The 21,635-nt window shown below is 38.0% G+C and overlaps 1 protein-coding gene across 2 annotated transcripts in view; it reads left to right on the forward strand.

Moving 5' to 3' along the window:
* Window positions 1-14,101, forward strand: part of PCDH9 (protocadherin 9) — a 1,016,093-nt gene extending 1,001,992 nt beyond the window's left edge. For both annotated transcript variants that reach the window (XM_037800551.1, XM_037800553.1), the window contains exon 5: window positions 14,076-14,101. In XM_037800551.1, coding sequence (XP_037656479.1) covers window positions 14,076-14,086 — 11 coding nt within the window. In that variant the 3' untranslated portion in view covers window positions 14,087-14,101. The remainder of the gene's footprint in view (window positions 1-14,075) is intronic.
* The last annotated feature ends 7,534 nt before the right edge of the window (window positions 14,102-21,635 follow it).

Below are 21,635 nucleotides of genomic sequence, written 5' to 3' on the forward strand. Positions count from 1 at the left end.
TGTTGGGGCTTTGTCCCTACTCCTTGAACCTAGACAAATTATGACCTCTCTGACCAATATGATATGGCAGAAGTGACCTTGTGCCACTTGCTATGTCCTGGAGCACTCACTCTTGGAGCCTGAAGTTTCCTTGTTACAACTTTGACTACCCTGCTGGAGAGGTCACATGGAGATGCTCTGAGGGCTCAGGGTGAGTGGGAGTGGCCCTGCTGGACACAGCCTTCAAGTTATTCCTGGCAAGGGCCTGAAAATGTGGGTGAAGCCATCTTGGACCCTCCAGACCAGCTCAGCTGCCATCTGAATACCACCCAGTAACCCCAGTTGATCATATATAACAGAATAATCATTCAGCTAAGTGGAGCCTGAATCCTATAGATCATGAACACAATGTAGTGATTATTGTTTTGAGCCACTAAGTCTGCTGTGGTATTCAATGAAGTAGAGAGCTAGAAGAGATTCCAATTCTACTCATGGGCTGAGACTGCCAATTTTGCTTTTCTGCTCTAAACAAGTGGAAAAAGAAAAATAATTGAAAACAAAGTGAGTGAATGATCTTCAATCTTCTTCTGTTACCAGGCAAGGGTTCACTGCCCAACACACACAGAGGCCAATACTATGACATTGGGATTTTGAGAAAAGGGTTTTATTGTGAGGTCAACTAGCAAGGAGAGAGGAACAAAGACTCAAATTTGCTTTCCCGATCTCAGAACTAAAGGAAGTTTTATGGGCATCAGAGATGGGAGGTGGGGACAGAAATGGGGAGGTTTGACTTGGCATAGTCCAATTGGTTAGAGTTGTCCTTTTTTTTAAAATTAACTTTATCAAATAAAAAAAACTTCCAAACAAAACAAAAGCAAAGCAATGGGAAAAACAAATATCCTGAAACAACTTCATTCCTTCCAATATGCTCCTACCATACTGAAAGAAAATTAACAAACCATAGTCACACCTGAATTGTCCATATGGGGTAGAGTGGACTTTAGGCTGGATCTTCCTTGTTGGAAGGCCTTTCATATTTGATTTGCTTCTAATTTCTCCTTGTCCTCATAATCTTGGTTCTAAGGGAGGTGGTTTTTTTCCTGGTGTTTCAAAGGTCATCTACACATGCTTAGTTTATAAGACCTGTGAGTAAGCATGGCTGTCAGCAAAACAAGCTCAGAAGGAAAGGTCACAGAGAAAGGAAGTCATGGAAAGCCAGTTTACCTGTCTATGGTTTCACTCCCATTTCACAGAAAAAAAAAAAGTTTGCATCTGGAAATGGAGTGTCTGATTCTCAATGTCTGTATGTTTCTTTACCCAATTAAAAGTATCCTGAAACAAGAGCAAGTTGGAAACCAAAAGGTATTGAATGAAGGTGCTGGCAGAGCCAAACCCAGGCCTCATAATTAGTAACTTCTCTTAAAAAGCTGGTCTAGGAGTATAGCATTTCTTCCATATGGTTTGGTACACGTTAGAACAATATAATCAACAGCATTTTTCCTCTGTTCTTCCCTACTCATCAAACAATGTCATTACTTTAACCTTGAGAGGTAAACTTTCCTCTGGTAAGGAAGGCCTGAATTTGAGAATATATCCAGGCCTCACCTAAGGATTATATGACAATTAAACTGTTTGTATTCTGCAGCAATAAACAAATGGAGTATTTTATATAGCATCAGAGTATTAATTAAGAAAGTTAGCTCTCTTCAGCTATACTACAATTTTCCTGTGAGTGTCGGAGGTTCAGAGAATAATAATGCAAAGTGAGAATCAGTAAAATCTTTTTAAATAAGATGTTGATAAGCCATCTGTGTTGGATAGTTTTTGATCTTGCTGATGCTGCACACACCTTTGTCATGTATCAAATTCCCTATTTCCTTTTGAAATTGTTCCTTGCACGATCCCTATGTTCTACAGGTAACTGACTATCCTGGTGATCTTTCTCTTGTCTTTCACAAGGGTGAACATCTGTTGCATGCTGGCCAGCTCAACTATCCCATTCCTTTGGCTCAAGTGATTAACTTATAGACCAAAATTAGGCCTATCAGACTTTTCTTAAGCTATGATTTCGGGGTCCTACTAGAGGGTATACTCTTTCCTTGAGAATACAAGTTTTAGGAGAATGTAAGCTGTTGCTACAAGGAAGAAACTTTTTGAAGAATGATGCCACCAGCTAAAGAAAGTAGAATCAGAGAATAAAGAGAAAGTAAAAGAGAGAAATGATATAGTCTTGTACTCTGCCTCACATCTTCTCTGTCCATTTTTTATTTTAAGTATTGTTGTGACAACCAGTTTAATACAGATTTATCATGATGGACATTTACCTCGGCTATGTCACATTATCTCTCTTATTCTGCCAAGGCTTCTCAAACCATGGTGTGGTACACCCATGGGAACGAATCTGGCATTCACACATAATCAAAAGGAAGTCCAAAGTAGTTTTTATCCATGAACAATGGTGGATAGGAGCCAGTGGATAGATTCTCCCCTTTTCTAATTCTTAGGAGGCTTATTCTGAGCTTCATTCAACATATCTCCTCAAAAGGCCTTGAAGGGTCTATAATGAATGAACAACGTAAGAGCACACACTTGTACTAAATGTCCCTCCTTTCCTATTTCAATAGCCTTCTTTCATGAGCTCCCCAGATCTGGTAACTTGGATTTCTTCCTTCATGAAAAAAAAAAAAGGAAAGAATAGAAACTAGACCTTTTCTTAGGCCTTGACTTCTAAGGGAAACCCAAAGTAAATAAGACCTCATTTATTCCTGTTCTTTTTTCATTTTAAAGTAAGTTTACCTGGTCGGTTTGAATTTGTTTGATTTATGTTTTGGAGTCATGCTTCTGGCCAAATAGCCTGAATAATGCAACACAAGATCATGTAAAACACTAAGTTTTGCACACACTAAAAAATGGCAGAGCGTATACAAAATGAGTAAAGAAATTGTAATGTTAGTATGTGTGCCAGTTTGAATGTATTATGTCCCCCAAACACCATTATCTTTGATGTAATCTTGTGTGGGCATATGTTATCAGTGTTGATTAGATTGTAATTCTTTGAGTGTTTCTTTGAAGATGCACCTCACCTAACTGTGGGTGATAACTCGGATGAGATAATTTCCATGGAGGCATGGCTCCACCCATTTAGGGTGGGCCTTGATCAGTGGAGCCATATAAATGGGCTGACAAACAGAAGGAACTCAGTGAAGCTGAGAGTGACATTTTGAAGAGGAGCCACAGCACAGGAGCTGCAGATGAGAGAAAGTTTGAAGACGGTCATTGAAAGCAGACTCTTGCTCCGGAGAAGCTGAGAGAGGACAAATACCCCAAGTGCAACTAAGAGTGATATTTTTGAGGAACTGCAGCCTAGAGAAGAACATCCTGGGAGAAAGATATTGTGAAACCAGAACTTTGGAGCAGATGCCAGCCACGTGTCTTCCCAGCTAACAGAGGTTTTCTGGACACCATCAACCATCCTTCAGCGAAGGTACCCGATTGCTGATGTGTTACCTTGGACACTTTACGGCCTTAAGACTGTAACTTTGTAACCAAATAAATCCCTTTTACAAAAGCTGATCCATTTCTGATGTTTTGCATCCTGGCAGCATTAGCAAACTAGAGAAGTATGCATTTCCAGGATTTAAATCAATGCAAATATCTTTAAGTTTTATTCTTTATGGTTATCATGAGAACCTGAACTGTGAGATTGGATAAAACACAGGTTCACACTGAGGTGGAGATTTGGCAAGACGAGTTCTATGTAGTTGTATTTGTCAGGATTCAGGTAGGAGAGCAGAGTCACCATGAGAGTCATGGAATAGGGGATTTATAGTACAGTGAGAATTTACACAAATCTTTGTGGAGTCAGGGAAGTGAAGGTCTGTAAGGGAGAAGTTGAATGATCAGGAAAATCGTTAGTGACCTGCCCACCTGAAGCACTGGTGTGGGTGGACAGGTTAGCACTTGTCAGAGAATCTCAGAAGTCCAAAATATCTAGGTAATGAAGGGGATTGCTCCTGGAGAGACTTATGGGAATTGCAACCTCTGGAGAAGCTGTTTCCTCTCCCAGGTTGCCACAGAAAAATGCCTGGTGGTAAGGCTGGAGCTGCTTTCATCAGCAGTGTCAGCAGTTGGGAAGAGCAGGTGAGAAAAGGAAGGACCAACTGGAACCCTCTGTCTGTCACTGTGTCTGATTGTGGTGACCTTCGGAGAGAATGGCTTCTGTTTCCTTTTCACCTTCCAAAGCTCTCAAAATTCCTCTTTTGGCCAATTCTAACCTGGAATCTTATTGGGAAGGGAATTCTGGGAAAATATTTCCTGGCCTTAGTCCAGTTGCCGTAACCCATTCCAGCACAGTGGACCATGTACAGTTTAGATAGGTCCTTCTGACTGAAGCACATAATACTTTAGAACTTTCTCCTCACCCCAATCCTAAACATGATGCCATACATAAAAAGCAAACAAATTTGACTACAAAAATAGTCAAATTTACTTGTTAAATCTAAGGGACTCATTTACAAGTTCATATTTGCTGGCATCATGAAAGCCAGAAGTACATTATTCCATGACCTAATCAAAGATGTAAATCTTCACTCTAATGTTTGTATAGATCATACCTGCCTTATGAATTATAAAATTTTCTCCCAGGTTAGCATTCCTCTCACTTTGAAACTGTAATCCATAACAATATGAGGGGGTTTTATAGGAGAAAAGCATTAAAATATTTAAAATTTGAGAACTTCATCCTTTATCTGTAAGTATCTGTATGTCCTCAGGATGATCTTATCTTTGTTCTCATTTGGGGACCTAGTCTTAATCTTGTAGGATCTTGGAATCTTGCTACATATGGCACTCTGTCTAGCCTGGATAATTAGCCAGATGAATCTTAACACCAATATACCACTTTGGCGATGTCTAGGATCAGACCAACAGGAAGATTATATACATGTTAAGATCTTGGCTCCATGTGTTCTGCTAACACAAAAGAGTATTTGGGAGGTAAAAGAGCCACAAGAGTTTTCCATGAAATCAAGAAGGAGGGGAACATGGACCAGTTCTAGCTGGACTCCAGAATTTGTCGCTGGGTGTCTGGTAGAACTTATTTTCAATCTTTTTGATTGCTCCCCTAAACCTCATTTAAGCCAAATGTAACAGAAAAAAGTGTAACTATATAAAGAGGTAGGAAGTGAAGAATTGTTCCAAAAAATGTGACACTTTATTGGTAGAAAGAAGTTATTTTAAGGCTTATGAAAAAGCCTCAGGAGACACCTCAAATTTTTAAAATACAACAAAATCAAGGCTTTTCAGACAGGCATCAACATATTTAACTTATATATACCCAAAATTTTGGCCCTTCTAAAGCATTGATTTTAATTTATTCATTTGGACATAAAGAGACTTCTTTTGACCTCACTTGGCTTCTAAGTCAGCAGGTCTGTTGAGCTGACCAGGACTGTTGGTGATCCTGTCTTTTCCCACCCTCAGGGATAGGCAGTTTCTTATCTTCAATTTCTCCACTACAGGGTGTGGGATTTTCATGGTATCTATTCTACCCTATCTTTAGAGAGTGTAAATCTTCCTAAAGGAACTAGAATCGTCATTTAAAGCTTGCACTCAGCTATGGAATGATTCAAGCAGAGAGAGTAACTCCCTTACCAGTGATACTTAATTTTGACTTACAGATTTTGGCTGTATAAGAGACATTACTGTGTCTGTATTCAGACAGTCCCAGGCTTCCCTGATGAGACTGATAGAAAAGGCACTGACTTGCATCAATTGTGATGATAGGTTTTATGACTGGGCTGAGATCAGAAATTCATTTTACAGACCACTGAACAATTGCTAAATGCCTGCTCACCTCAGTTTCCTACCTTCCACTAATATTTTAGTCCTAGGGTAGATTTTATGAAAATGAGTCAAATGCCACAAGAGTGAAAATTTGAATTCTTGGAAAAAGAAGGATGATTTTATTTTAATATGTGACCTCATTGCCCTCTAAATTTCTTTTTCAATTGGTTTGTTGTGTGATCTCTTTTTAATCAATAAAAGCAATTGATTTTGCTTAACACTCTCACTGCCATTTTAAATTTGTAAAGGGAATTTATAATGGATTGAACTAAAATTGAAATGAAAATTCATTTACCTTTCTCTTATCTTCTCCTTTCTGGTTTCCACTTTTTATATGTTCAGACTGTTAGAAAGCAAACCATCCTTCCCAGCTAGTATTTGATAGATTTTAAATATAATATACATTTAAAACTAATTGTAGAGGTACCTATCATCAAAATTACTATTGTGCTGTATAAATTTTGATCTTCTATATTAATGATAATGTGCCTGCCATATAAATTTGAATTTTAAAAATATATTGACAACTGTGTTAGTGATGGTAGGCTAAATTGTCACACACACAACCCACACCCCCTACTTCCCACCACCAAATTCAGGGGTTTAGAAAGCAAGAAAGTTATTTTTTTCTTGTGGAAAAATCTAGAGCAGAGTTTCATGTCTACGCCATGCAATCCATGCTGAATGAAGCTGCCACATTCAACATGTATCATTCAAGACATTGCCATTCCAATCAGCTGGAGAGAGAAAAAAGTAAGAGTGAGTATCTTTGGAAAGATATGAAGAAATTTTAGAGGAAAGAAAGGGGTTAAGAACAAGAGATTCACAGATGAGAGAATATGTAGGAGGCTTCTTTGTCTGGACCTTTGGTTTCTGATGATAGAAACTGAACACAAAATGGTAAACTGAGGAAAGGGAATGTATTGGTTTACGGATCTAAAATTTCTAGGGATAGACTAGCTTCAGATATGGCTCAATACAGAGTATAGAGTTTTATCGGGCCTCATTTTTCCTCCATCTCTGGGTCCTGCTTTCCTTTCTGTTTGCTTCACTCTTAGAAAGACTCTTGTATTAGCTTCCTAGGACTTCCATACTAAACTACCACAAAATGGGTGACTCAAAACCACAGAAATTTATTCTCTTACAGTTCTGGAGGCTAGAGGTCTGAAATCAGGGTATTGGCAGGGCCATTGTGCTTGTTTGGATCTGTTATGTACTCCAGAAAAAGACTATGTTCTTTGATTCCAGTCTTGTGGGATCAGACCTATTGTGGGTGGGACCTTTTGATTAGATTGTTTCCATGGAGATGTGACCCTGCCAATATAAGGTGGGTCTTATTCCCCTTGCTGGAGACGTTTTGAAGAGAGCTCAGAGAAGCTAAAATATGTAATCCAGAGTTTGCCTCTGGGAGAAGCAAGGAGAACCCACAGGAGCTGAGAGAAGCTAAGACAGAAGCCCAGAGACATTTTGGAGAAAGCCACAGAAACCAGAAACTAAATCAGGGAGAGGACCAGCAAACTCTGGCTATGTACCTTCCCATGTGACAGAGGAACCCAGATGCCATTGTCCTTTCCTCAGAGAAGGTATCTTACTCTTGATGCCTTAATTGGGACATTTTCATGACTTTGGAACTGTAAATTTGTGAGCTGTTGAACCACCATTGTAAAAGCCAATCCATTTCTGGTATATTGCATTTCAGCAGCTTTAGCAAACTGGAACCACGCTCACCTCAAAGGCTGTAGAGAAGAATCCTTGCTTGCCTCTTCCTAGCTTCTGGCAGGTCCTAGCAATCCTTCATGTTTCTGAGCTTGTAGGCTGCAATATTCCAGTCTTTGCCTCCATCTTCCTGTGGCCCTCTTCTCTGTGTCTGTCCTCTGTGTCCTCTCCTCTTCCTCTAAGGACAGCAGTCATTGGATGTAGGGCCCACTCCAATCCAGTAAGATCTCTTCTTAACTAATTGCATCTGTGAAGACCCTATTTTCATATAAAGTCACATTCTGAGGTTCTAGGTGGACATAGCTTTTTGGCAGGGGGTGGGGGACACTATACATCCCACTATAGATCTCTATTCAGATTTGTCTACAACAGGATCAGTGATACATTCTCATAGTTCAAGGACAATATATAACAAACATTCCTTTTTCCCGTCATTCAAAAAAAGCCTTAATTTTTAGTATGCTTAGCTCTGATTGACTATGTCTGGGTCAAATATCCATCCTTACAATCAGGGAATATATTTTAATTCCATCAGAACCATTTGGACAGATAACAAGAGAAGGAGGTTCCCAAAAAATGTGGTGCTTACATCTTACGAAAACATGTGTCTTGTAGTCATAATCACCAAATGTCCCCTACGTTGGAGGAAAGGATATTTACAAGGTACTATATTAATTCTTTAATTTACAAATTATTCTATTACTGAACTTTGAATTTCTTCTTGAGAGAAGTCAAATATAATGTTTTTTAAAGTATGCATTCTCTTGACCCTGTAGATTACTAATAGCCTCTTTGTGCTTCAAGACAAATGCCAAAATTCCTAAATGGAGGTGGGGATACCCTGAAGACAACTCCTAACTTATGACTTTACTTCTGAAGGTGACTTAATTTTCTAGGACTGCCATAAAAAATTATCACAAATAGGATGGCTTAAGACAACAGAAATTTATTATCCCACAGTTCTTGAGGCTAGAAATCTGAATCAAAGTCTTGGTGGGGCCCTGCCCTCTTTGATGGCTCTAGGGAAAAATTCTTCCTTGTCTCTCCCTAGCTTCTGGTGGTGGCCTGCAATCCTTGACATTTCATGGTTTGTAGCTCTGAATTCCGGTCTCTGCCTCTGTGTTCACATGGCCTTCCCCTTGTGTGTCTCTGTCTCTTCTCTTCTTATAAGGATACTAGCCACAATGGGTTAAGAGCCTACAATATTCCATTATCACCTCAACTTGACTAATCTGCAATGACCCTATTTCCAAATAACATCATATTCTGAGGCACAGAAAAGTAGGACTTCACCATATATTTTTGGAGGATACAATTTAACTCATAACTGAAAGTAAGGGTCAGAAGTCTCAGTTTAAATGCTCACAGTTCTACATGACTGTGGTAGGCTTGTTAGTGACTGTATCAAACTGGAGAGTTCATGGCTGATGAAGGAGGCAGCCATTACTTAACTCCAGCTAATTGTTGTCATGTAAGAATGACAGCTCAGCTGCTATACCTTTCAATTTCTCAAAAGAATCCTGAAATAAAGATTTTTTTTCTAAATGTGATACCAGTCGTATTTTATTTTTTTAAATTCAGTTTTATTGAGATATATTCACATACCGTATAGTCATCCATGGTGTACAATCAGCTGTTCACTGTACCATCTTATAGTTGTGCATTCATCACCCCAATCTATTTTTTTTTTTTCTTTTTTTACACCTGCAAGGGTGCCAGCTATCCTGAGGGAAACTTCGGAGGGAAACAGCTACTAGATGGTTCGATTAGTCTTTTACCCCTATAGCCAGGTCTGACAACCAATTTGTACATCAGGACCACTATGGACCTCCACCAGAGTTTCCTCTGGCTTCACCCTGCCCAGGCATAGCTCACCATCTATCAGGTCCTACAACATGCGCTCATGCTCCACCTCCCTGGTGAGGCAGAAGAGATGGGCTGGTGGTTTGCCCTCGGCGGACTGGAGAGGCCTGGGGATTCCACCTTGGCTGGTGAGCAACCCCAATCTATTTTTGAACATTTTCCATACACCAGAAAGAATCAGAATCAGAATAAAAAATAAAAATAAAAAAAGAACGCCCAAATCACACCCCCATCCACCCTATTTTTCATTTGGGTTTGTCCCCATTTTTCTACTTATCCATCCATACACTGGATAAAGGGAGTGTGATCCACAGGGTTTTCACAATCACACTGTCACCCCTTGTAAGCTACATTGTTATATAATCGTCTTCAAGAGTCAAGGCTACCGGGTTGGAGTTTGGTAGATTCAGGTATTTACTTCTAGCTATTCCAATACATTAAAACCTAAGAAGTGTTGTCTACATAGTGTTTAAGAGTGTCGACCAGAGGGACTTCTCAACTCCATTTGAAATCTCTCAGCCACTGAAGCTTTCCTGAATATAGATTTTTGATGTGAAATCGCCCATATTTAAAAACATAGCATGAGCCATACCAAAGCATCCCTGTGGGTTTATTTTGGCCCCTTTGGCTACCAGTTTGCACTATCTGAATTAAACCCATCAAAGATAAGTTGGAAACTACCCCTCAAATGGGAAGTGTTGAAGGCTGATAGTTTGTGGATAAAAGGGATAAAGATTCCTCAATTTGGAGGGCAGGGGAGATTGCTGGTTCCTCAAAGTGGATAAGAGTTACACCACACTCACTTCACTGTGTTAGAGTCTGAAGGAACTTGAATAGGTATGGCAGTGAATACCTGTGAAGATTTGGACCCCTAGACCTATGATCTTGGGATGGTGTGTCTTAGTTCACCAGGACTGCTAGGACAAATATCACACAGTGGTTGACTTTAACAATTGGAATTTATTATTTCATGGTTTTGGAGGTTAGAAGTCAGAAATCAAGTTCTTGATGGGCTGTGCTTTCCCCTGGAGTCTGTAGCATTCTAGTACTAGCATGCCCCAATCCTTGTGGTTCCTTGATTTGCATCTCTGGCACTGTCACATGGTGATCTGATTCCTTGGTCTCTTCCTGTGGCTTTCTCTTTTAGCTTCTTTGTGTTCTGCCTTCTCTGCCTGTGTCTGAATTCCTCTTTTTATAAGGCTTCTGGTAATACACATTAAGAACCACCTTGATTCAATTTGGCCACACCTTAACTAATAACATCTTCAAGCGGTCCTCTTTACAAATGGCTTCACACACATAGTAATGTGGATGTGCCAGTTTGAATGTATTACGTCCCCCCAAACGCCATTATCTTTGATAGAATCTTGTGTGGGCAGACGTTATCAGTGTTGATTACATTGTATTTCTTTGAGTGATTCTTTGGAATGCGCCCCACCCAGCTGTGGCTGATGACTCTGATTGGATAATTTCCATGGAGGTGTTGCTCCACCCATTCAGGGTGGGTCTAAGTTGAGTCACTGGAGCCATATAAATGAGCTGATAGACAGAGGGAACTCAGTGCAGCTGTGAGTGACATTTTGAAGAGGAGCTCCAGCCAAGAGGGACACTTTGAAGAAAGCACAGGAGCTGCAGATGAAAGACAGTTTGAAGATGGCTGTTGAAAGCAGACTCTTGCTCCAGAGAAGCTAAGAGAGGACAAATACCCCAAGTGCAACTAAGAGTGACATTTTTGAGGAACTGCAGCCTAGAGAGGAATGTCCTGGGAGAAAGCCATTGTGAAACCAGAACTTTGGAGCAGATGCCATCCACATGCCTTCCCAGCTAACCGAGGTTTTCCGGACGCCACTGGCCATCTTCCAGTGAAGGTACCCGATTGCTGATGTGTTACCTTGGACACTTCATGGCCTTAAGACTGTAACTGTATAACCAAATAAACTCCCTTTTATAAAAGCCAATCCGTCTCTGGTGTTTTGCATTCCGGAAGCATTAGCAAACTAGAACAGTGGATTAAGATTAAGAACATGCCTTTTGTGGGGTACATGATTCATTACCTAATGCTGAGCAATGCCCCTGTGACAGAACTTCATACACAGGTTGTACAGACTTCTCCCTACCAAAACAGAACCAACTGCATTTGTATATGTGGTTCTGATCAAGGGGCATTAGCAACAGTGACTGCTATTAACTGAGAGCCAGTGAACTCTCCATTTTTTCTGGACTGTGGCAGCCACAACATTCTGGCATTATAGAGGGAAAGAGAGGAAACCATAAAAAATATTTAATATTGGACCTCATGCTAACTTTGGTGAATAGAAAGGATTTGAACCAAATTCTAAAAAATAAAGAAATGTGACATTTCTTATGCTATAGATATCAGAGACTATTCATATCTATTACTTCAGCAGAGCTGAGAGATCTAAAGATGACACGCTGATATATCAGGTACGGTTACAGTGCTCAGTGCCGATGGCATCAGGTAAGGGAAAGAAAAACCAAAGCACGATTGAAAAAGATGGAACTGATAAAAGCATGAAATGAAGTATAATCCATAGCAGTGATGAGGTAGCCATTGTTTGTAGACAAATTGAATAAATGACAATTGAAGATTGTGATGTCATAGGAATGTTAATAATTGAATAAAATTTAAAAAGTAAGATGAGTATCCATTATATTGTCCTAAAGCAAACCATTTAAAGTAGACAGTGTCTGAAGTAAGTGACATGGCCAAGAGACATATTGGCCTCTTCTGTTAATGAGGAGCTTGATTCTCTTTGTTTTGAAAGGCATTTTATTTCATCTCTCTGAAATTACCCAGGGCAAAGGTGCTATAAACACAGTCAAATCAGCATTGCACTCGAGTTAATTACACTTCTGCCTGACACAGGCCTGTGTCTCTGACCTTATCCACTTTCTATATCAGGAGAAATGAAGATCATTGTGGTTATTTTTTTCAGCTGTCTTGAACCTTCACTGAGTGATAGATGTCATGTTCACAGGAGATAAAAGAAGGGTGGGTGTGGGGGTGGGAAATTTGTTGCATAATAATCTTCCAGTTTTAAGTTATTCACAAAGAATATAGGATGTTGCTTCATTCTTTTTCTCTCACTTTTCTCTCTTTCTCAGTCAAAAACAAAGAAATGTGTGCATTCTTTACATCTTTGTAGTTATATGAATGAAAGGCAAACAGAATATTGACTATATAGTTGGAAGGGCATTCTTAGGCCTTGATAAAAGGTGATAAAGTGAAAAATGCCAATATAAAGAGCATTCTAGAATGATAAATTATATGCATTGGAAAATATAAAAATATCTGTGTATAACTGAAATATTCTTTATATTTATTTGCAAAACTGGGATAAGAATGTATACAATTAAAATTTAAAATGTTATGTGGGAATTAAATATTGAAATTATCATATTAGATTTTGCCTTTTTTTCCCACCACAAATTAATTTTAATAATTATTTAATGATAAAATAACTTCCAAGTTAGGAGATTTTATGCTATGTTTTCTGGAATGGTGGTTCATAGAGTTTTAAAAAGGAAATAGTCCAACTATTTAAGGCAATAAAAGTCAACTTTTAGTATATGTTGTTTTGCACTCATGAAGAAACATTTCTCACATAAGTCAGAAGACTCAATTAATACTTAGGTGACATAAAACATAATATTTTTAAAAGCAGTTTTATTAAGATACATTCACATACCATACATTCCATCCAAAATGTACAAACAATGGCTTTTGGTATATTCACAGAGTGTGTGCTAATCACCACCAACAATTTCAGAAAATTTTCATAACTCCAAAAAGAAAAACCCCATACCCCTTAGCAGTCACCTCTCAAACCATCTATCCTTCTCCAGCCCTACATGACCACTTTCTAGTTCTGTCTCTATAGATTTATTTATATTTACATTATACAAAAATGGAATCTAACAGAATGTACTACTTTGTGTCTGGTTTCTTTCACTTAGCATAATATTTCTTCTTTTTTTAAAAAACTTACTATTATTTTTTAATTACAGAAATTGAAGGTTTACAGAAAAGTCATAGTAAAACTACAGAGTTCCCATATACTCCCCTATGGTTGAAAATCTGAATTAGTGTGGACCTTTGTTACAACTGATGAAAGAATATTAAAATAGTACTATTAACTATAGTCTAGAGATTACATTAGATGTATTTGTTTTCCATATACCACCCTATTATTAACGCCTTGTATTAGCATCATACATTTATTATAGATCATGAAAGAACATTCTTATACTTGTACTATTAACCCCAGTCCATCATCCACAACAGGGTTCACTATGTTATTCAGTCCCATGATTTATCTTCTAACTTTCATTCTAGTAACATACATGACCCAAAACTTCCCATTTCGACCACATTCATGTACATGGCATTTTTCTGACATTAACTGAATTTCAATTATTTGGTTATTTAGTTTACATATTTATTTATTTAATGCATTGCCAAGATAATCATGTGTCAAATAAAAATAAATCCGGACCTAGTATTGAGAAACGTGATCTGGAAGGATTATTCCAAGGGTGGGGAGGAAGACTATTTCAACTGAGAGACAGGGACTATTCCAATAGGGAGAAAATTCTGACCATAAGAACTGCAAGTCTCTCAAAGATTTGACAAAAGTTTCTTTCTTTTATAGAGAGCAGTTAACAAGGATGGAAAGAACTGGGTATGGAGACGTGGGACAAGCATCCCAAGCCTTGACAGACGATCAGAGAATTTTACCCTGAGCAGCCCATTCCTGGGATGGCTGTTTGCAGTCTCAGGCTGAAGAAGGGTCCAAGTTCAGCAGCCCAGGGGCAAGGAAAGAAGCTTAACAAAAATTTGATTAACAAACATTTTGGTCTGATTGATCAGTGGTATCAAGCACTTTGGTTATTCACTTATGAGATAAACAGTGGGAATTTGGAGGGAAAAGGTAGCCATCTGTGAGTCTTATCTTTATCATATGGAGAAGGGTATTTTTAGCAGTGAGTTTCCTGCACAAAGGGTGAGAGATTTCTTAACCGTCACTATTTTCCAGGAGCACAATCTCTGGTAAAAGTCAACAATGCCAAATGTCAAATCTAAATTCAAGTGTTTATAGTATTTGGGTGTATTTCTTTGTGAAGAGTAAGCAATGAATTGCCTTTGGGAAAGCAACTCTGGTATTCATTGAGCACCCACCAGTGCTTTATTCTCTGCATAAAGGTTTTGGCAGGTCACCTGCAGGCCAGTCTCAGCAAATGGCACTATCACCAACACAACCCCTTCCCTTCTCCCTGTCCCTTTCTAGAAGAACTCCAAAATGAAACTCTAAAACTACTAAAAATAATGTCAATGTTAGTGATGGCTCCTGAGAAAATAGTAGGGGACACTTACACTGAGCTAACTGCAAACTTTGGAAAACAGATTTCCTTACAACTTTCTTCTCTTTTCCCTAGTTTCTCCACCTTTCTTCCCTTTTTTCTCTATAAACTCTTTCTCAGTGTCTCAGGCCTCCTCTCTCCATCAGTTTCCTCAACTTTCCCTTCCAATTTTCATGAGATTCGGTAACCCACTCAGCAAAGACAAAAGCCTGGCAAAGCCAACAGAAGAATGCTCATCTCCTCACATATACACCCTGAGGAATGACATCAATTGACAAATAGAATTTGTTTAATTTTAAGTTATGTAATTCAATGCAGTCAGTCTTAGTTTTCTGAGACCCAAAGACTTCTTTATATATTAAATACTTCCAAAGCTATTTTATGATCCTCAAATAAAATTCATAGATAAAATCACCCATTTTAAAAGGTTTTACATATCACCAACAATTTAAAAACATGCTATGACTGCAACATAAAATAAAATAAAATGCAAGTAATTTAAATTAACATAATATGTGTTGTAAAAAGGAAACACTTAGATATGAATTTACTGGAAGTCAAAATGCAGTAGATGAGATTCTTGCAACTGTATATAGAATCACCCAGAATGGGTTAGCTACAAAAATCAGACTTAAACAGCTATGTCTTTGGTGAGTCAAAATCAGTGAACAGCATGGCCTTTATTGACATGATTTTTGTAATGACAACTCTTGGTTATGATCCAAAATAAACAAACAATAAACAATCTTTAATCAGTTTACAAATTAGTTGCATTCCTGGAAGATTTGAGAAAATATTTTGTGTCCATATGTCAATAGAGTTGGTTGCCAGGGTTACATAATATAAACAGGTTTTGTTGTTGTTGTTGTTGTTGTTGTTGTTGGTTTGTTTTTAACCTACAAAAATGTGAGAGGTGGGGCAATTTTTTTTTTTCTTGTGCACACTGAAATAGATCCAGCACATCCTGCCCTTGCCTGGTCTAGGTCAGCAGCACCTCCCAGTTATAGTGTTACAAAAATCTTCCACTTTATCTTTCAGAATTCCCTCTGAGAATGGTACCACTCACAGGAGAGCCCCTGATACCATTTTAAATATCTGAGCCATAAAGTCCAGAGTTTGTAACTTGTTTCCTACCACTTATTGGTATGTTAGCCTGAGAAAGTTATTTCAGTTCTTTAAGATTTAGTTTCCATCTCTGTAAAAATATATAATAAAAGTATTTACCCTTTATTAAGACCAAACCAAACATGCTTTGAACTAGAACAATTTTACAAGTAAATTAGACAGAATGCCAGCAGGCTAGTTTTCGACTTATCTATACTTAACTACATTTGGGAGAGAGAGGAAGCTGAGAACATTCAGAGACTGGCTAAAAGAAGGTGGTTTCCTGGGCCTCCTGGAGAAAGCTATCGAAGAACTAATTAAGGGCCAAAGAAAACATTGCCTAACAAAGAGTTAGATGTAGCAGGGAGACATAGACAAAACAATAAACAGAGAAAGAATGGACACTTGGTAATTTTGTGAACTAGTACTAAGCAATGAAATACCTGAATCAACTGATTTCTGAATATGATCTCTCCAGGGAATTGCATATAAAATATTAGTAAATATATTACACATTTAGCCATACTTAAGTCTATTCTGAGTTACATGAACAAAAACAAGTTTACTGTGCTTTGTGGATGAGTTAAGAGATTTTCAGGAGTAATTTGAAAAATTGCCCCTAAAAAGTTTGTCATTTCCTGCATTCTCTGACTCAAACCCCTCCAGGCAATAAACCACTCCTTGTTATAACAGTCAAGAGTTAATTGGGAATTTACTGTGCGCTAGGTACCGTTCTAAGCTCTTTACACGCAGTAATTCATCTAAATTCTACAACTCTTTGATCTATTTACTAGTTTACCATCTCTATTCTCCAGATGAGAAAATTCCGGCACAGGGAACAAAAATAATCTGTCTGAGGTCATGTGGCTGGAAAGTGGTGGAACCAGAATCTATACCTAAGCAGTTGGACTTCAGAGCTGGTCTACACTCTACGTCCTTATGTGATCCCAGGAACACATACATTTCAAGTGGTGAAATTACCTACCCCAATTTACACACGTTCTAGGTTTTGATCCACATTCCTGTGAGTGTGAACCATTGTAAATGGTATCTCTTGAAGTTGTTATTTTTAGTTAAGGTGTGGCCCACTTGAATGAGGTTGAACCTTATCTGCAACACTGGAGTCTTTTATAAGCAGAGGAAATTCAGATGCAAAGAAAAAGCCTTCGGGAGGAGCCGGAAGCCACAGTCAGCCGGAAGCCAGAAGTCAGCAGAACCAGAAAGAAAGGAAAGTATTGCCATGAGAGTCTGGGAAGCGGGGTTATCAGCCTAGGAATCCCAAGGCCTGCCAGTCAGCTAGAACGCTACTGACCCAGGGAAGCAAGCTTTCTAGCCAGCAACTCGATTTGGATTTCTGGTTTCTGAATCGGTGAGCCAATAAATTTCTATTTTTAAAGCCAACCCATTATGTGGTGGTTGTGATAGCTTTTAAGACACTAGATAATCTCTCCTCCCCTCAAAAAATTTCAAAAAGTATTTACTGATTACCTGATATAGGACAAATAGAATAGAGTATAAGGGTTGAATATTAATAGAGCTACTTTCAGAGAGTATACTCTGTAGGAAAGAGAGACAAGGCCATAGAAATATGATAAAATAAAATCTTATATAGCACTTTAGAAACCATAGAAAGGACAAATGGCTACTAGTTGGGGTGGTCACAGATGTGGCTTTTGAGCATTCTCTATGGATTTGAAGATGTTACATTAGGTATCAAGGTATAGAAGAAGGAAAGGTTTTAAACTGCACTGGTCCGGGAATCAGAAGATGTAGCTTCCAGACAAAGAAGTCACTTAAAGTCCCTTGGGCTCCAATTTTTTCAGCTGAAAATAAAGGATGGATCTGGATCCAGGGTTGCTGTTAAGCCAGCATGTGCTGGATGATTGTACTATTGCTTACCACAGTGTTTGTTCTGATGTTTTGAGCATCCACTCTGATTGGTCAGCACACACACACTGTATCAGTTGTCAGCTAATCTGAAAATCACCCTTGCCTACATCATAGCTTTTTGTGAAGATATAAAGGATAATTTATTTCAAGCATTATAAAATATTATGTAAATGAAATGATTATATTCACAAAACATTGTCAATCTATAATTTAAAATGGCTTGATATCTGCAGTTTGAATTTACAATTTAAAAAGGCTTGCATGTGTGTTTTGTGGTATCAAAACCCCTGTCTTACTCACCTTTGGGTCCCCAATGCCTGCCACATCTGCACTATATGGTGAGAGTCTGTACTTTATGACCCCATCAGCCTTGGTCTCAGTTGATTACAAAGGGGTAGGTAAATAACCTAAGGGCAGAAATCCATTAACTAACTGTTCAGGGATTTGTGACTTGTGGCATGGCCTGGGAAATTATTTGCATAAATCAGATTCCTGTTTTTGGCAATTTGAACAAAGAGTATCTGAAGGAATTTGCAAGTTGGCAGAGAAACGGAAAAGAAAAACAGAACAACTGAAGAATAAAAACCCAGATTTCTGTTTTGTACCTGAGACACCTTAAAGGGCAGGGCACTGAACTGAAAATCCACACATAATTCTAAGGTCTCCAGGGCTACCTTAGTCAGGACACCTTCTTCAGCTTGGTCTTGATTAATCCCTAGCCTTGTCAACAGATTTAGCCCTTCATTTGTGCAGACTATTTCTTACCACCTCTAATAATGAGCTCCCTTTATTTTATCTGTTTTGAGTGAATCTTTTTTCTTTGCAGCAAAATTACCCTAATTAAAATAAACGACTTACCCACTTTTGTGTGCCAGTGTCTAACAAAGTGTCTTGCACCCAATAGACAATCGATGAATCTCTAAAAAAGAAATACTTATTCCAAAAAACCTATCCTTAGTTCATGAAGTTTTGCTTGAATTGTCAATACTACTATTTAATATATATGTATATTGAAGAAAAGTAAATATATGAAATAGGATAGGACCTTAAAACCCATTAAAATGAAAATAGCCATTTTGCAAGATGTCTTTAAGTGATATAATTTTTCGTAAAGAGTATCAATTGACCTAAAAACTTCTTTTCTTCCTCTTTTAATATACACACCATAAATTGCCCTTAGATAGCATTTGTATTCCTGTTTGAGTTTGTAAAAACCTTTGTAGTTCACTGCCATCTTCATTATGCATGAAATGTGACTGTACGAAATATACTATGACTCTAGAAGTGATAATGTATTACCTTGAGGCTCACATAGATCAAAATCTGATGGCTAGATTGAGAGATAGAATAAAAGGCAGATTGAGCAAACTTATTTTAGTTGAGATTTCTTGACTTGACAGAATGAAGTTTTGATAACTATTTGGTCTCTTTTATAGTGAATATCATGCATCATTCAAGAAGGTCAACATCAACATAGACCACTGCAGGCTCTTGTGAATGTTCGTCTCTTTCCATTTCCCAAGATAGCTTTTTGTCTTTTAAAATTATTTAATTTAATAATAATCCTCTTAATCATTTTTATCATCATGATATTTCCCACAATGCTTCTTCCTAACTTACCTCAAAAATATATTTGTTCAAAAAATGATTCATATTTCAGCCCTGGTAATATCCACAGAATGTATACCATGAATGAAGTACTTCAAAGAGAGTGTTATAAAACTATGTATCAGCAAGTACAGCTTTGCTTATATAGATTTATTCCTGAGTGAGGCTAGTTTTCTACCATTATCAATCATCCCTCTTTGTTTTCAGTAGAACTTCTGAGGTTTAGCTAGGCATAAGTTTCTCCAGTGAACTACATTTCCCAGTCTCATTTAAAGAGAATGAGAGGTGAAAGGGGACTTTTGCCCTTCTCCCTTACCCCTGGGATACAGGCATGATAATAAGAGCTGAAACACTTTCCTCAGATCCAGAAGTTGGAAGCAGCATGTTGAGAATGGCAGAGCTGCCTTATAAGCCATTCACTGCCTAAATAAACTATGAAAGAGAAATCTATGACCTTTTAAAGCTTCTGTAGTTTTTGGTCTCTTTATTATAGCAGCTCAGACTATACCCTAACATTATGTTAACATTTAAAAAATTTAACTTCTGTTTCACATTTTCCTTCATTTGTTCCTGTTTTTTTTCTTCTTAAAGAATCCTTTCCTATATCCAGCTGAAGGTGCCTGAATTATCCTTCTATTCCTATGCCCACATCACGTTCCTTTACTACCTTTGGACTCATTTCTGTTTTTACTGAGCTATGGTCACCCTACTTTCTGCAGTGATTTATAGTCATTAATAAACCATCCCATTACGCTTACTAATTTGCATATTTTTAGAAGTCAGAAACTTTATCTGATACTCTTATCTTCATCCCCATCCCTTAGCACGTTGTTTGGACACACTATGATTCAAGAAATGTGTCTTGGATGAATGCAAAAACATTTCTTAAGTGGAACCCAAAACGGAGAATGGGGAGGGAGAGCCTATCTCAATGCTTGGCTTCCATAAGAACTGAAGAATAAGGAGAACACCAGGAATTGAAGGCTTATTGTTATGCATGTGCACCTCAGGGTTTTTTTTTTTTCCTTCTTAATTTTAATTTTAATTTTTTAGCGCCAGCTGGCAGAGCCCACTGTTCCCCTGCCAGCTGCCTGCCTGAGCTGCTGGCCAGCTGCCAGCAGCTGTGACTGTGGAAAGAGGGCTCCCTCCCCCAGTTACCCAAGGCAGGCCACTGCATATCACTTCTTTAAATTTTCTTGTTAACTTCTGTTTTGGGCATCTAATCATTAAGGTAGTTATCTTTTGAATAGTCAACTTGCTTCAAGAATTAAAGAGCGTGCAAGTCATATGAAGAAATGTTTAGTTCATGTCACCATTATTTTCATGGCCTTATTTATGTATTCTAGTCATACTTTAGATTCTTGTTTGTTATTCTCAAGTGTGCAAAGGTGTTCTCAGACAATGAAAATTAAATATCATAACAGAGATAGATACTTCAGATGAGTGACTGCTTATTTAGTATGTCTTTCTTGGCAGGTGAGATAGTTCAAGAAATTTTTTCCTTTTTTTTTTGATCTCAGGTTTGGATTCCCTAGAGACTCTCCCTTTAGTGTATTGGAGGCTCAGTAAGAGAGATTTTGCTCTGACACTGACCACAGTATATTTGTTTTAACAAGTTTTCTTATTTTAAATGTGCGTGATAGACGTCTATTGCAAATCATATTGACATTTAATTTCTAAATAATCTCCTGTATTTGTTTATAATTTACTTAGGATGTATGTATACTTCCTATCTGTTGAAATATTGATTCTGATTTATCATTTACTGTATTAAGGAATAGCTGCATATTAAAATGCATAAGTGACTCACAATATCTTAAATTTAAATTGCCTTTTAGAGTTCCACGAAATCCTTTTATGAATATGGTCTGTGATAATGTTTTGGACAGAATATGTTTAATACATCTTTATATCCTTAGCATCTAATCCAATGCTAGTGCATGGAAGCTATAGAAACAGGGTTTAAATGAAATCATTGAGTCCCTTGCTAAGTCAACGAAGAAGATGAATGTGATAGCCACAAATTCCTTGACACTCCTTATATGAGTTTCCTATTGTTGCTCTAACAACAAAAATTTATTCTCTTAAAACTCTGGAGGTCAGAAGTCCAAAATTGGTCAAAAATAAAGGTGTAGCAGAGTTGCATTACTTTTGCTGAGTCTAAGTGAAGGTCTATTTCCTTGCCTTTTCCACTTTCCAGGGGCTGCCTGCATGTCTTGGCTTATGGTCCCATATCACTCTGACCTCTG

This window comes from Choloepus didactylus, chromosome 12, assembly GCF_015220235.1.
Source record: "Choloepus didactylus isolate mChoDid1 chromosome 12, mChoDid1.pri, whole genome shotgun sequence".
Lineage (NCBI taxonomy): Eukaryota > Metazoa > Chordata > Mammalia > Pilosa > Megalonychidae > Choloepus > Choloepus didactylus.